This window comes from Cibotium barometz, chromosome 63 (assembly GCF_041138505.1).
Source record: "Cibotium barometz isolate CiBa-2024 chromosome 63, ASM4113850v1, whole genome shotgun sequence".
In the NCBI taxonomy this organism is placed as follows: Eukaryota; Viridiplantae; Streptophyta; class Polypodiopsida; order Cyatheales; family Cibotiaceae; genus Cibotium; species Cibotium barometz.
The window spans coordinates 16,329,119-16,341,646 of record NC_141108.1 but is presented as its reverse complement, the minus strand read 5'-3'; the positions used below and the strand labels follow the sequence as shown (position 1 = coordinate 16,341,646).

The following is a 12,528-nucleotide window of genomic DNA, read 5'->3' as shown; positions in this document are numbered from 1 at the left end:
CTCCTCTAGACTCTCCTCCCCTGTTCCTCCTCCACAGCCTGTAACACTTAAGGCAAGATTGCAGGGCCTCCTTGCACGCGAGAGAGAGAGAGAGAGAGAGAGAGAGAGAGAGAGAGAGAGAGAGAGGGCTAACACACATCAGCACTACTTCGATAAGACAAGAAAAAAGGCCGTCTGAGTGACAAGTGTTGAACATGCCGAATGAAGAAATATAGGTTTTAAAAAATTAAACCCACGAAAAATGTTTCAACTCTTTGTTATTTAATTAATACAAACTTAAAAAAGATGATATTGGTAGGAAAAAAATGGAATGGCTAGAACCTTACAGATGACCTAAGATTGAAAATTTTCATGAGACTAATTTGAAAATTTTTATGAGACTAATTAATTATTAGCAACACAAAAAAAACGTTGTGGGGGCATATTAGAGAGAGAGAGATTAGCTTATTATTTAATAAGAGTTTTTAGAGAGAGAGAGAGAGAGAGAGAGAGAGAGAGCGCTGCACTTCATCCCATGCGTTTGTTGGATCTGCTGTTTTCAAATAGCCAAAGCTTGACGGTTAAGGGAAGTAAGAAAGAAGAGCTCATCATCATCATCATCAAGAGACGAAGCACCATGTAGGACTTGGCGTGTAAATGCATCCCCCGTCTTATATATAAACACACTCATTGTTTCTGAGTTTTGTGTGGACGCATGCTTCACTTTTAGGCACAAGTGGTGTGATTAGGTGATTTAATTATAGACGGATTAGCCAGCAAATTACATGGAGATGACTATTTATCAGAGTTATCCTGCAATTTTTCGCAATTGGGCGATTTGTGATTAGTTACTGCAATTTGGTGGGCGATTTGCGATTACCTTATTTTTACAGAATTTGGGCGTTTATTATTATTATTATTATCATCATCATTATTTCACTGCTGCTACTACTATTATTATTATTATTATCGCACGTATTTATTTTCGAAGAAAAGCTACACTAATTTGTGCACATTGTTTCCTGTTAAATTTCAAGAAAGATGGAAAAACCTGCAAATTTCTACTTTCTTCAATTGTTTTTAATTTTTTTAATTTTGGCTTTACCTTCTTATGCGCAATACAACCTCACTGTGGATGCCTCTGAGGATGGCCGCTCCATTCCCTCCACCCTCTTTGGAATTTTTTTCGAGGTGAGCTGATAAATAGCAGACATTTTTGTTTCTAAATTGAAATCTAACAGCTTTATTTTTTTATTTTTTTATTCAGAAATTAACTCACTGGACAAGTTTTTTCCAACATAAATTCCCTAAACAACAATATAAATCTCTACTTTTTTTTTTCAATCTTGCAGGAAATTAATCATGCTGGTGCTGGTGGATTGTGGGCTGAACTTGTTGCCAACAGAGGTTAGTTCTTCTTTCAAATTAAAAATAAATCATCATTCTCACAATCTTTAAAGATGTCATAAATAAATCTTTTATATCTTGTCACCAGTAATGTAGTTCCATGCCAATTTTCTTAATAGAGGTTAGTGTATGTGCTTATAAAAACAGTGAAATTTTATCAAGATTTTTTCAAATATAATTATGCCAATATAAGTTTGCTACTCACTGAACACTTTCTATAGTCTAAAGAGGTTTTAGCATGTAAAATATTGCTAAATTTGTGTAACTCCTCACTACTATCACGGTTTAGTGCACTCTTATGGATAACAATGGGTTTTTCCATCCGCTTCAAAACCTAGTCACACAGTTCTCAATCAAAGAACCATATCACACTTGAAGGGTTTGTAAACTTGGGTTTGAAACAAGGCCTCCTTATGCTCTCACTGTGTATTTTCCAATTGCCGTTCAAAGAAATCAAGGCTATGAAGTCACAGGTAGCAAAGAGACAGTTCACTATCACCTACGGCTATCATGCATTTGCCTCGGCGAGCATGAGAAGCCCTCGTTTCAAACCCAGTTTTATAAGACCTTCACATGTGATGGGTTCTTTAATTGAGAACTGTGTGACCAGGTGGTGGGCAAACCCTTTCTTATGGATAACAAAGGGTTTACAACTCATATGTCAGTGCTCTTCAAGAGTGATGGTTTCTTTGATTGAGCACTGTGTGACCAGGTTTTGAAGCTGGTGGGCAAAGTACTCCTTCAAATATTGCCCCCTGGTCAGTTATTGGAGACGAGACATTGGTGCGGCTTGAAACAGATCTGTCATCGATATTCGAGCGGAATCCAACAGCCCTCCGGGTGGAAATTTTATGTGACTCATGTCCACGAAATGGGGTCGGAGTGTACAATCCAGGTTATTGGGGAATGGTATCTACTTGATCATCCTTGTTGTCTCCATCTAACTAATCTCTTTGCATCCCTGCTATTGAGCAATGGCAGACTTTGATCGTCTTTGTTATGTGTTTATCCTTATATAGAGTCAAAATTATTTGGGTTTTGCTCTATTTTTGTCTTTTGTTCTTTGTTGAAAATTTACAAGTAACTGATGATAATAAGGATAGCGTCAACATAAAAATTATGCTAGTGGGGATGGTAGTAGTTTCAGCTTAAAGGGAAACCACAATAAATCTTGGTTATTGACTTGATTGCTTAACTATTCTTTGCTAATTATATCAGTTTTTTAGATCTTCACATGACATTTTACTGTGTTTGTATCCAAACTGATGACGTTTTTGTCATGCAGAATATAGTAGCTGGCTCACAGTACAAAGTGGTGTTTTGGGCATGTTCTTTAGAGGATATGAATATCTCTATTGCTTTCACTTCTTCGAATGGACAGAAGACATTAGCTCAAAACTATGTTGTGTAAGCCCACTGTTCTTAATGAAGCGACTCCTCATGACTATTCATGAAAAGTTCTCAATAGTTAACCAGCAGCTTTTTGAGAGTGTGTGCAGGGGGAGGAGGGGAGGGTGTGGGGGGGTGTGTGCATGTGCGCATGGAGAGAGAGAGAGAAATTTTTCTTCAAAGATTGAAGTAAATGCTTTTTAAAAGAATTAAGTTTCATTTGAGATTCAAAAAATTGTGGTGTTTTTGGCAGCTTGGAGGCGGCAAACGACACTCAAACTTGGAGCAAACAAGAGCTTCTCTTGCTTGCTACAGATACAGACCACCAAGGGAGGCTTTCGTTGACAGCCACCCAAAGAGGTGTTTTTTGGTTAGACCAAGTCTCGGCCATGCCCTCTGACACGTACAAGGTTGCTTTTGATTGGAAGTCCATGCAGTTTCCCTATGCATTATTAAAGATCTAGAAATGAAGTGGACACAACATAATTTGTTCATGAAGACCATGTCTTTGTGCCTTCAACATTGTGCAGGGCCATGGCTTCCGGAAGGATCTCGCCCTTATGCTTGAAGACTTAAAACCACGGTTCATTCGATTTCCAGGTGATCTTATTTTTGGTTTTTTAGTCATTTAAGGGTTCTTATATGGTCGGCAATTGTGTTTGTTTTGTATGTAAACATCGGTATCTTCCACAGGTGGGTGTTTCGTTGAAGGTGCGTGGTTGAGGAATGCATTTCGATGGCGCCAATCTATTGGGCCTTGGGAGGAAAGACCGGGACATTTTGGGGATGTTTGGGGCTACTGGACAGATGATGGACTTGGTTATTTTGAATTTCTTCAGGTGTTATTGATGCTTGAATTAGGTAATTTTCCTCCTTTTACAGGTCTTGACCTTGTTTTTTTTAATTTGGTAACAGCTGGCTGAAGATTTGGATGCGGCACCCATTTGGGTCTTCAATAACGGTTAGCAACTGGCTCACTTAGCGCATTTATCAATATTCCGAAATGGTTAGGGTAAATATTCCCAATTTGTTTGTCTGTATTCTTTGCAAAAGTCATTATAGGCCATGTGCATACAATGAGTTTTGTTTGTCTGTATTCTTTGAAAAAGTCATTATAGGCCATGTGCATACAATGAGTTTTTTTTTGTGTGTCTTGGTTATGCGTTCACAATTTTGTACACTAGTTAGGTGGAATTCTAGGAAAAAGGGGGCCAGGGCTCCCTACATGGCTGGCCGCTCTAGGAGGGAGGTTACATGTTGGGGTGGGGGTGCAAGAGCTAGACTGGTGATTGTACCAAGTGATCCTTTCCTGCATCCAGACAAGAAAAGATGCTCATCATTTTTGCTCCCCTTGAGCTGTTCCCATCCGGATATGCATGAGTTCAGTCCAGAACACAATTGACGGACTCCATGGGAGGGATCACATTCCCTCAATGGCCTTGTGGATCTGCAGCCTTGGCCACTGTGACAGTCAGCTCCTGGTAGAACAAGCCTATGCCAAGCCTTTTGTCATAATGGGGGTGGGGCCAGGCTTTGGGCGAGCCGACAAACAGTGGTGTTGGAATTTCCAAAGAGTGCTGCAACTGGAAACTCACTTGGCCAATCCATAGTGGCTAACCATGTCCCCACACCAAGACCTCAATGAATTGTAAGCCAGAGGAAATAGATCTTATGTGGGCGGAAGCTGCTCCAAAGACTCTTCCAAAATGCAGAAAGATGGGGTCCTGTCCAGTCAATGCTGATGCAGTGAGGTAGATTGTCATGTTTTCTAGACATGAAACTGGATCAGGTTTCATTTTGAGAATTCTGGCCATTCCTATTTGTCCTCTTGTTTTTCAAATGGGAGGTTTTTTGTGTAGTGCATGATTAAGTTAGTGTGCACTAGTTGCTTTTGAGTGGAAATGTATCGGTTCGTCTGGCTATTTCAATTTTACAATGCAAAGCAAGGGAAATCAGCTTACGTTTTGCTTCAAATGTTCTTTCAGGCATTAGTCATACTGATGAAGTTTCAACAGTAGTGATTCAGCCCTTCATAGAGGTATTCTCGTGCTTTGATGCAATGCACACAAGGTGGATATTTTGAGCATGTGTTTTGATTTTCTTTGTAGTTGTTTCTTAAACGGAATGGACTTACACGTGTCAATTTTATTGCAGGACGTGCTAAATGGTATTGAGTTTGCAAGGGGCCCTGCCAATTCCACATGGGGTGCCATCCGGTCTTCAATGGGCCATCCGGAACCCTTTCCACTGAAGTACGTAGCAATCGGAAATGAAGATTGTGGGAAACAATATTATTTAGGTATTTAATCCCCTTAATCTTATCCCTAATAATGCATACAAGATATTTATTAAGAGTATCATTTTAATCATTGATAGATTGTGGGGCTGCTGTTCATGACAGGCAACTATATGAAGTTTTATGAAGCAATCACGTTGGCATATCCTGACATTATGATCATATCTAATTGTGATGGATCATCTAAACAATTGGATCATCCAGCAGATATGTATGACTTTCATGTACGGTATCTTTCTCCATGACCTTATTACCTAGCTTCTATATATGGGGGCACATTAAGAGGATACGACGTGCAGATGCAAGCATGATTGTAGTCCAAGCAACACCCACGAGAAGTAGGATCTTCACAGCACAAAACTACAAATTCAAATTGCACAATAGGAGAACGAGAGATTAATATTGTATTATTGATGTGATGATACAATAGATTGTGAACACACATCAATATTATTGTATCATCACGTCAATAATAACATTGTATTATTGATGTGATGATAAACACACACGTGCTCTTCTAAGGGAGCTTTCATGGCTGATTGGGAATCGCCAAGATGAGGCTCTATGCTAATAGAAGCTAGGGAGTGAACTCACAATGATGACAGATGAACTGTGAGGACAAGGGGCTATTAGTGTCTTTACATAGGCCTAGATACACACAGCAGCCATGACTAGCCCGCGGTGATCCGCTGCCATAGCCGGTGCAACCATCTGCAGTGTTGAATTGGCGCATGAAGAACCCTCCATGCCCATCCGGGCTCACCCTGGGCCTTGTTTGGCCCCGCAAATTTTGGACAAGGTTTCAAAAGTAAAGTCTATCTACCCCATGTGTGGACCGTTATGGGATACCAGTCCTCCCCACTCTAGCATGTAGACTATTTGTCAATGTGCCAAATCTTATCTAAGCTGTCTCTATACCATCTACCCTTTTTTTTTCCTGGGGAAAAAGATCCTTCTATTAGTTATCGAGAAAAACAGCCAAAATGGCTAAGTACAAACCCATCCCCAAATGGGAAACGAGAGTCAAGTTGTACAAAAGGGGAGGATGCACTTCTCCGACGACTGGCTGCTCTAGGAGGAGAAGGCTATCTCATACAATGGGAGGAGGGGGAAACAACCATGCAAGTGGTCTATAATGCCTCGCCACCACTATCTGTAAGAAAGGGACTGTGCCGATCCTCAGGAAGGCCTCCTGGCACTTCTGCATGCGGTTTGAGCCACCCTGAAGCTGCCCCTACTGACCACAGAGGGTATGAATGATATCGAGCCAGATGCTCCGGATAGACTTTGCTGGCGAGGTGAGGGTGCCTTCGATGGCTTCGCTACAATCAATGCTCCACCCTTCTATCGTGATGTCCACTCACTAGCTAGCTCATGTTTGTGGAGTAGCTATGGTTGAGCAGCTCGGGCACTTTTTGGCATCCCCGTATTCACATAGGATGGTGGCCTAGGGATATAGCAAGGCAGCTATAGAAGTATGCCCTCTTGAACTGGAGCTCCTGCTTCCCCCCTGCACACCTGCAGTCCCCCTTCGCCTAGCCCCTTCCTTGTGCCCCCCATCACCTAGCCCTCTGCTCTCCTCGTCCCTCTTCCCCCTTCTTCACCTGTGCACTTCTCCCCCCCCTCCCCCTCCCCCCCCCCCCCCCCCCCGCCCGACAACTCACCAGCTCCGGCTGCACCGGAACCCCCTCCTCCCCCCCCCCTTTAGCCTCTCCAGAGCACTCGTGCCACCCCTCGGCTATGCCAGACCCAGAGCAGAGACAGCCAGCCAGCTCGGTCTGCCGTTTGATCCATTGTTTTTCGGATCTGGTAGAGATGACCATTGCTGTTGCTCCAGTGCGGGCTCTCCCTCCTGAGTCACCAGGCGCCCCCTCCCCCCCCCCCCCCCCTTCAGGGTGTTGGGGCAGGACTACAGTTTCTTCCGGTGCCTCCCCCTTCAAAGGCATTGGCATTTCCGAGGAGACCGTGGCTCCCATTCGCATGTGTGGTGATATATCACTCCAGACTGTCCACCCTAGAGAGTGGCACGATGATCTTCTCCTTCCCACTGAGTGCAGCACAGGGAACAAACTGGAGCATGGAGTCAGTGCCCACTACTATTCAGGGGCAAACCATAGAGCTCTTGCACCATTTGCACAACCTGCGTGGTAGTGATGCACTTACCCAGGCTTTTGGCTCGGATGGAGTTGGGTGGCTCGGGCCTTAGGGACTTACCCAGGCTTTTGGCTCGGATGGAGTTGGGTGGCTCGGGCCTTAGGGACCAGGCAGGGGAGATGGTGTCCTCCAACCTGGAGGTGCTGCCTTTTGTGTTTCTTCATGTTTTAATGGTAATACCACTTCCCCCCTCCTACAGATACCTGCAATGTGACAGGTGGAGTCCAAAGTATGCATACTTAGGGGTCAAACAGAGTGGCTACACATGGAGGCTAGGATTCGTGCCCATCTGGTGCAGATTTGCCCTAGGACCGACAGTGATTACTCTCCATCGAAAGCAGGGCAGTTTAGATAGTTCCGCTTCCCACCGCTCTAAATTATGCGGATTGTTTCATGGAACATCTAGGGTTTGAGGGGCCCACAATGCTTTCAGAGGCATGGTGTCCTTAAAGAGGACCTCCACAAAGCAACAATTGGTGGACCCATTGACATTCTCTTCATTCAGGAGCACCATCTTTCAAAGGGACATACCTGCCATTGCGGGAAGATCTTGCAGGGTAGGAGTCACATTTCTGGTCCCAATCTTTTGGCCCCTCTAGGACATAGGGTGGAGCATGCATTTCAGTCAGTAGAGCAGCTATTACCGGCAGTGGACGACTTAGGCACCATTGTCACTGGATGAGCTCAGTGGGTGACCATCAGGTTTGGAGAAGACTGTGTGGGCTTCCTGAATGTATACGCGCCGAATGCTACAGCAGACAGAGCCACCTTCTGGGGTACAGTTTGTCAGTCCCTGCCGCAGATGGATTTCTGGTGTATGGGTGGGGATTTTAACATGCTAGATTTGGCTCAGTGGTCTACAATATCAAGTACATAGTACTCGGCTTGGGAGGAGTTGATTTTGGCTCTCAGGGGACAGGACCCTTGGCATCTTCCAGAGTTGGGACGTAGTCCCGGGAGTCTATTTTTCCAGATCCGACAAGAGGAGTATAGGCCCTAACCTATCTAGATTAGATCGGTTCTATGTAGACAAGTGGGCTTGTGGTCATGGTGGAATGATTGGTATTTTGGCTTGCACTACTTTCTCCGCCAGGACCCTCAGATTTGCAGCAGGATAGAGGGGATTTGGGAGAGGCTAGATTGTCACTCAAGAGCAACTGCAAGTGCCTTGGATGCATGCCTTGGAGAGATTAGCAGTCTATTACAGGAGGCTGTGCAGAGCAGACTTGTTGGCTTCCGATAGCAGGAGAGGAGCATTCACAGGGGTCTTGCTTCTCTACAATGGCTTCAGTAGCCCATGGATTGAGAGCCAGCTGGCTGCTGCCCATAAGGGAGCGGCGAGTGGAGTATAGATATCCATTGGTGGGAGTGTTCACTAGGCATGATATACCCCTCGCAGTTCATGGCGCGGATGAGCGCTATGCCTCACTCACCTTCTCTATTGGGCTTCATGGCAGACTGAAGAGAGTAGAGACCCCCTTAGAGGACTTCAAGGGATGCACCTTGCAGAGGGTGAGGGCATGCACATGAGTGGCACATTGACCCTTCACCAGCCAAGTTGGCTAGAGAGAGACTCTGGTGGTTATGGATTTGAGAGGTATGGCCTCTCATGAGTCTCCAATGGGACCTGGAAGAGTGGACATGGAAGGATCCAGTAGACAATGAGGAGACACCTGGCACCCCCTCTTTTGCTTACACTGCACGGATGGTCTGTAGGATTCAGATGTCAAAGGTGGTGGGCACTCCAGCAGCAGCAGCACATTGGTAGTCCCATGGTTTCCCGCCACACTTTCTATCAGATTTCTGGAAGCGGCTGTGGGATAGTTTTTGGCTGCGGAAGATCACTCTTTTCATGTGGCAGCAGCTGGCACATAGGAGCTTAGAAGTTGGCACTTGGTTGGCGGCAGGTTTGGCAGAGGATCCTAAGCATTTCCACTATGAATCGGGCCCCCGCCTGTATTGTTATGTGGTGCACAGTTGCTTGGGCCACTAAGTCTGCAATATCATCATGCCATATGAGGAGGAAGGTGGGGAACTAGCCCTTCAGGTCTCTCACCTTCGTATTTCACAGTGCCAGTTCCAGCTCCTCCTATAGGTTGCTGGACTCTAGGTTCTAGCAAGAGATGGGAGATTTGCAGCAGTATAGTTGCGTGGCATATATGGAGAGCTCATCCAAGAGACATAGACGCTTGGGAGGGTTGGGGGAGGGTGGTTGTGTCTGTGACAAAAGTACACATCCCTAAGTTTATCGCAATAATTGTAAGACTTTTTTTATCCTGACAGATATACACTTCGGCCAATCGTCTTTTTGCAATGGCTCATCAATTTGATAACACATTAAGAACTGGTCCAAAGGTACCATCAGCACACTGCACATTAGACCTTTTGCTAATATGCCTGTTATGGTAATAATTATGTCCTTAATGGATTCCTTTTTCGAAACTGTAATTATATTGCAGGCTTTTGTGAGCGAATATGCAGTAACTGGCCAAGATGCTGGGAAAGGAAGTCTGTATGCAGCTCTAGCTGAAGCTGGTTTCCTGATAGGCATAGAAAAGAATAGGTGAACACACACACACACACACACACACACACACACGCACGCACGCACGCACGCATGCGTGCAGGCATGCACATACATACATACATCATCTCATGCTTTAAGCATACATACTTGTAAGAAGATATTGAACGCACCTAGTCTCGAGTCAAACACATAGAAGCTATGTCATAGTATTTAGTCGATACTATGCATGATGGAGTTGATGGTTATATAGTCTTGTGGATACTACCATGAGTTTGTAACTTGCACTTTCTGATTAGGTGAATTTGGGCATATTGCTGGATTCATCTAGGTATATATACACAGAAACTAATACGATACACCTTGCATAAATGTAAAGACTGTAAGTAGACCTAATTTAAAATCCACCTTCTGTGTGCTGAGGTGATACCATATATATTTTTTCAGTGCAATGTTGGATTTCTTTGAACTGATAAAAGTTACAGCTTTATTTAGCAGTGATGTGGTGGAAATGGCAAGCTATGCACCACTGTTTGTCAACAGCCATGACAGAAAGTAAGTTGCAGGTTTTGGCATCATGTTTTTAGTAACATATTTGAGTAGCATATCATCCTTTGAACTGCTCTAGCCTTTCTTAGCTTTTCTTATCGGTCTTGCCTTGCATGCAGGTGGAATCCTGATGCTATTGTTTTTGACTCATGGCAAAGCTATGGCACGCCAAGCTATTGGGTACAGACTTTTTTCAAAGATTCAAGTGGAGCAAGCTTGCTTCCTTCTCTTGTTACAGGGGAGGACAGTGCATCCAACGTGATAGCTGCATCTGCTATCAGAAGACTTGATGATGACATTGATTTAGAATATCTTGATATCAAGGTCCTACTTTTACTCTGAGCATTACCTATTGATTTTGGGGTGATGACTAGATTTAATCTATTGCAGGGTCCCATGTTGACCACCCATGCCCCGTGGGCAGGGAAATCTCTCTCAAGGAAAATCTTACCTGCCGTCAGGATTTGTCTATAAAGAGCCTTGATGTGATGGTTAGATCTAGGTCACATCCATATTCTAATATCTTTTTGATCGTGCACCATATGCAGGTAGTGAATTTTGGAAAAAATAATGTGACAGTCCAAGTTGCTATCTATGGCTTACTCTCAGATGAAATAAACGAGGAGGCGACAGTCACAAGATTGACCTCTCAAAGTATCATGGATGAGAACACCTTCAGTAAAAAGCAAAAGGTATGTGATGCCCCTCTCCCCCCCCCCCCTCTCTCTCTATACACACACACACACACACACACATACATACATATATATGTGTGTGTGTGTGTGTGTGTATATATACATACATACATACATACATGCATACATATATATGTATATATATGACATGCATGCAAGGTGATGCTCTGGGATCTGACACATCATTGATCAGTATTGATCTTCATTATTTTAAGCCCGCCTTTTCTAGAACGGGGGGACCCAGGAATCGAGGCTCTTATACTATAAGTTGCAACCCCTCAGCTTCTCTTCTGGCTGCTACAACCTATCAAAATAACAATACCATGAGAGCTCCAAGAGCTAGTCCCAAAATCACATCACCCTTCAGGCTGTATTGCAGCTGTCATGCTATTCTTATTCTGGAGCAGCCAGTCAAAAGTGACCTGTATAACTTGCAAGGATTCTAGTGTTGCTGACGTAGCTGACCTTCTAACCTGTAGATATATCAACAACAGGTCCTTTTGTGCTGTTCAAGCGGACCCGGTAATAGTTTAACAGGAAATAGCCAAGCTTTTTAGTATGGACAGAATCTCCAAGTCGTAAGTACTTTGTTGTTGTGTCGAGTGTGACGGGATATTATCTTGCTTTTCAGGTGGTGCCCAAGACAGAGGCCCTTCACAATGCCGGGACCATTATGGATGTAGACATTCCTGCATTGTCTTTAAATTTGATCACAATTCAGCTCATCACACCACTGCGCCAAATTATGTAAGCACAACATTCAGACTAGGCTTATTTACTGATCTTTACATCACACTGCACTGTAAAAGCATAATGAAAGGGGTGAGACATGAGTAAGGCTGGACACAGACCTGTCACCAGCCCATAAATGGGAAAGGGGAGGGGGGGGGGATCATGACAGCCTATTAGGGATGGATGCCAATTGCCCTTCATGTCCAATCTAAGGTTGTCAGAGTCATATAGCAGATTCAAATGTGTGTTACATTATGAACAGTCTAAAGCATTTCAGAGTCCCAAAGTGCATGGTTGTATTGTTAAGTACTACCAACATAAGTGTCTTCGCTGGCGGGTAATGAGGAACCTACCTGAATTTCAACCCTATGCGGTCGATTATGTTAACTCAAACTGGACACTTTTTAAGCATTGTCCATTGTTTAGCTAGAGCAATCCTAATAGGGGGGAGGTTTACAAGGATTCAACAAATTATTTGTGGGTTCAGTATATTTTCATTGGCTTAAGAAAAGTGAGGTAAAATGTTTAGTAGCAAGATCAATCTAGTGCAAAATCATGGGACAAAAGATACTTATTTAGTAAAATGTTTAGTAGCAAGATCAATATAGTGCAAAATCATGGGATAAAAGATACTTATTTCATAATGTTTGAATTAAAAGAAAGATTCTATGCAAACTCTATTGGCAATTTTTTAGAAGCTATCATCTTTCCTCCTCCTTTTTTTTGCAGGTTTTAACAGTAATAGACCAAACTATTACAACTCAGATACTAAATAAATACAATAATCCAATTTAGAAAAGAGG

At 43.5% G+C, this 12,528-nt stretch overlaps 1 protein-coding gene across 2 annotated transcripts; it reads left to right on the top strand.

Moving 5' to 3' along the window:
* Positions 1–289: 289 nt before the first annotated feature.
* LOC147603763 (alpha-L-arabinofuranosidase 1-like) lies at positions 290–12,132 on the top strand. Of its 2 annotated transcripts, XM_086796355.1 has the most exons (17): positions 290–1,170; positions 1,332–1,386; positions 2,099–2,295; positions 2,672–2,793; positions 3,029–3,185; positions 3,306–3,375; positions 3,469–3,614; positions 3,691–3,736; positions 4,761–4,813; positions 4,930–5,074; positions 5,177–5,295; positions 9,509–9,580; positions 9,685–9,788; positions 10,248–10,304; positions 10,418–10,622; positions 10,847–10,990; positions 11,625–12,132. In XM_086796355.1, the coding sequence occupies exons 1-17, from the start codon at positions 1,021–1,023 to the stop codon at positions 11,742–11,744; spliced, it is 1,962 nt and encodes a 653-aa protein (XP_086652481.1). In that variant the 5' UTR covers positions 290–1,020; the 3' UTR covers positions 11,745–12,132. The 2 variants fall into 2 exon arrangements, with proteins under 2 accessions (XP_086652481.1, XP_086652482.1); XM_086796356.1 differs by lacking the exon at positions 2,099–2,295 and having other exon boundaries at positions 317–1,170.
* Positions 12,133–12,528: the final 396 nt, after the last annotated feature.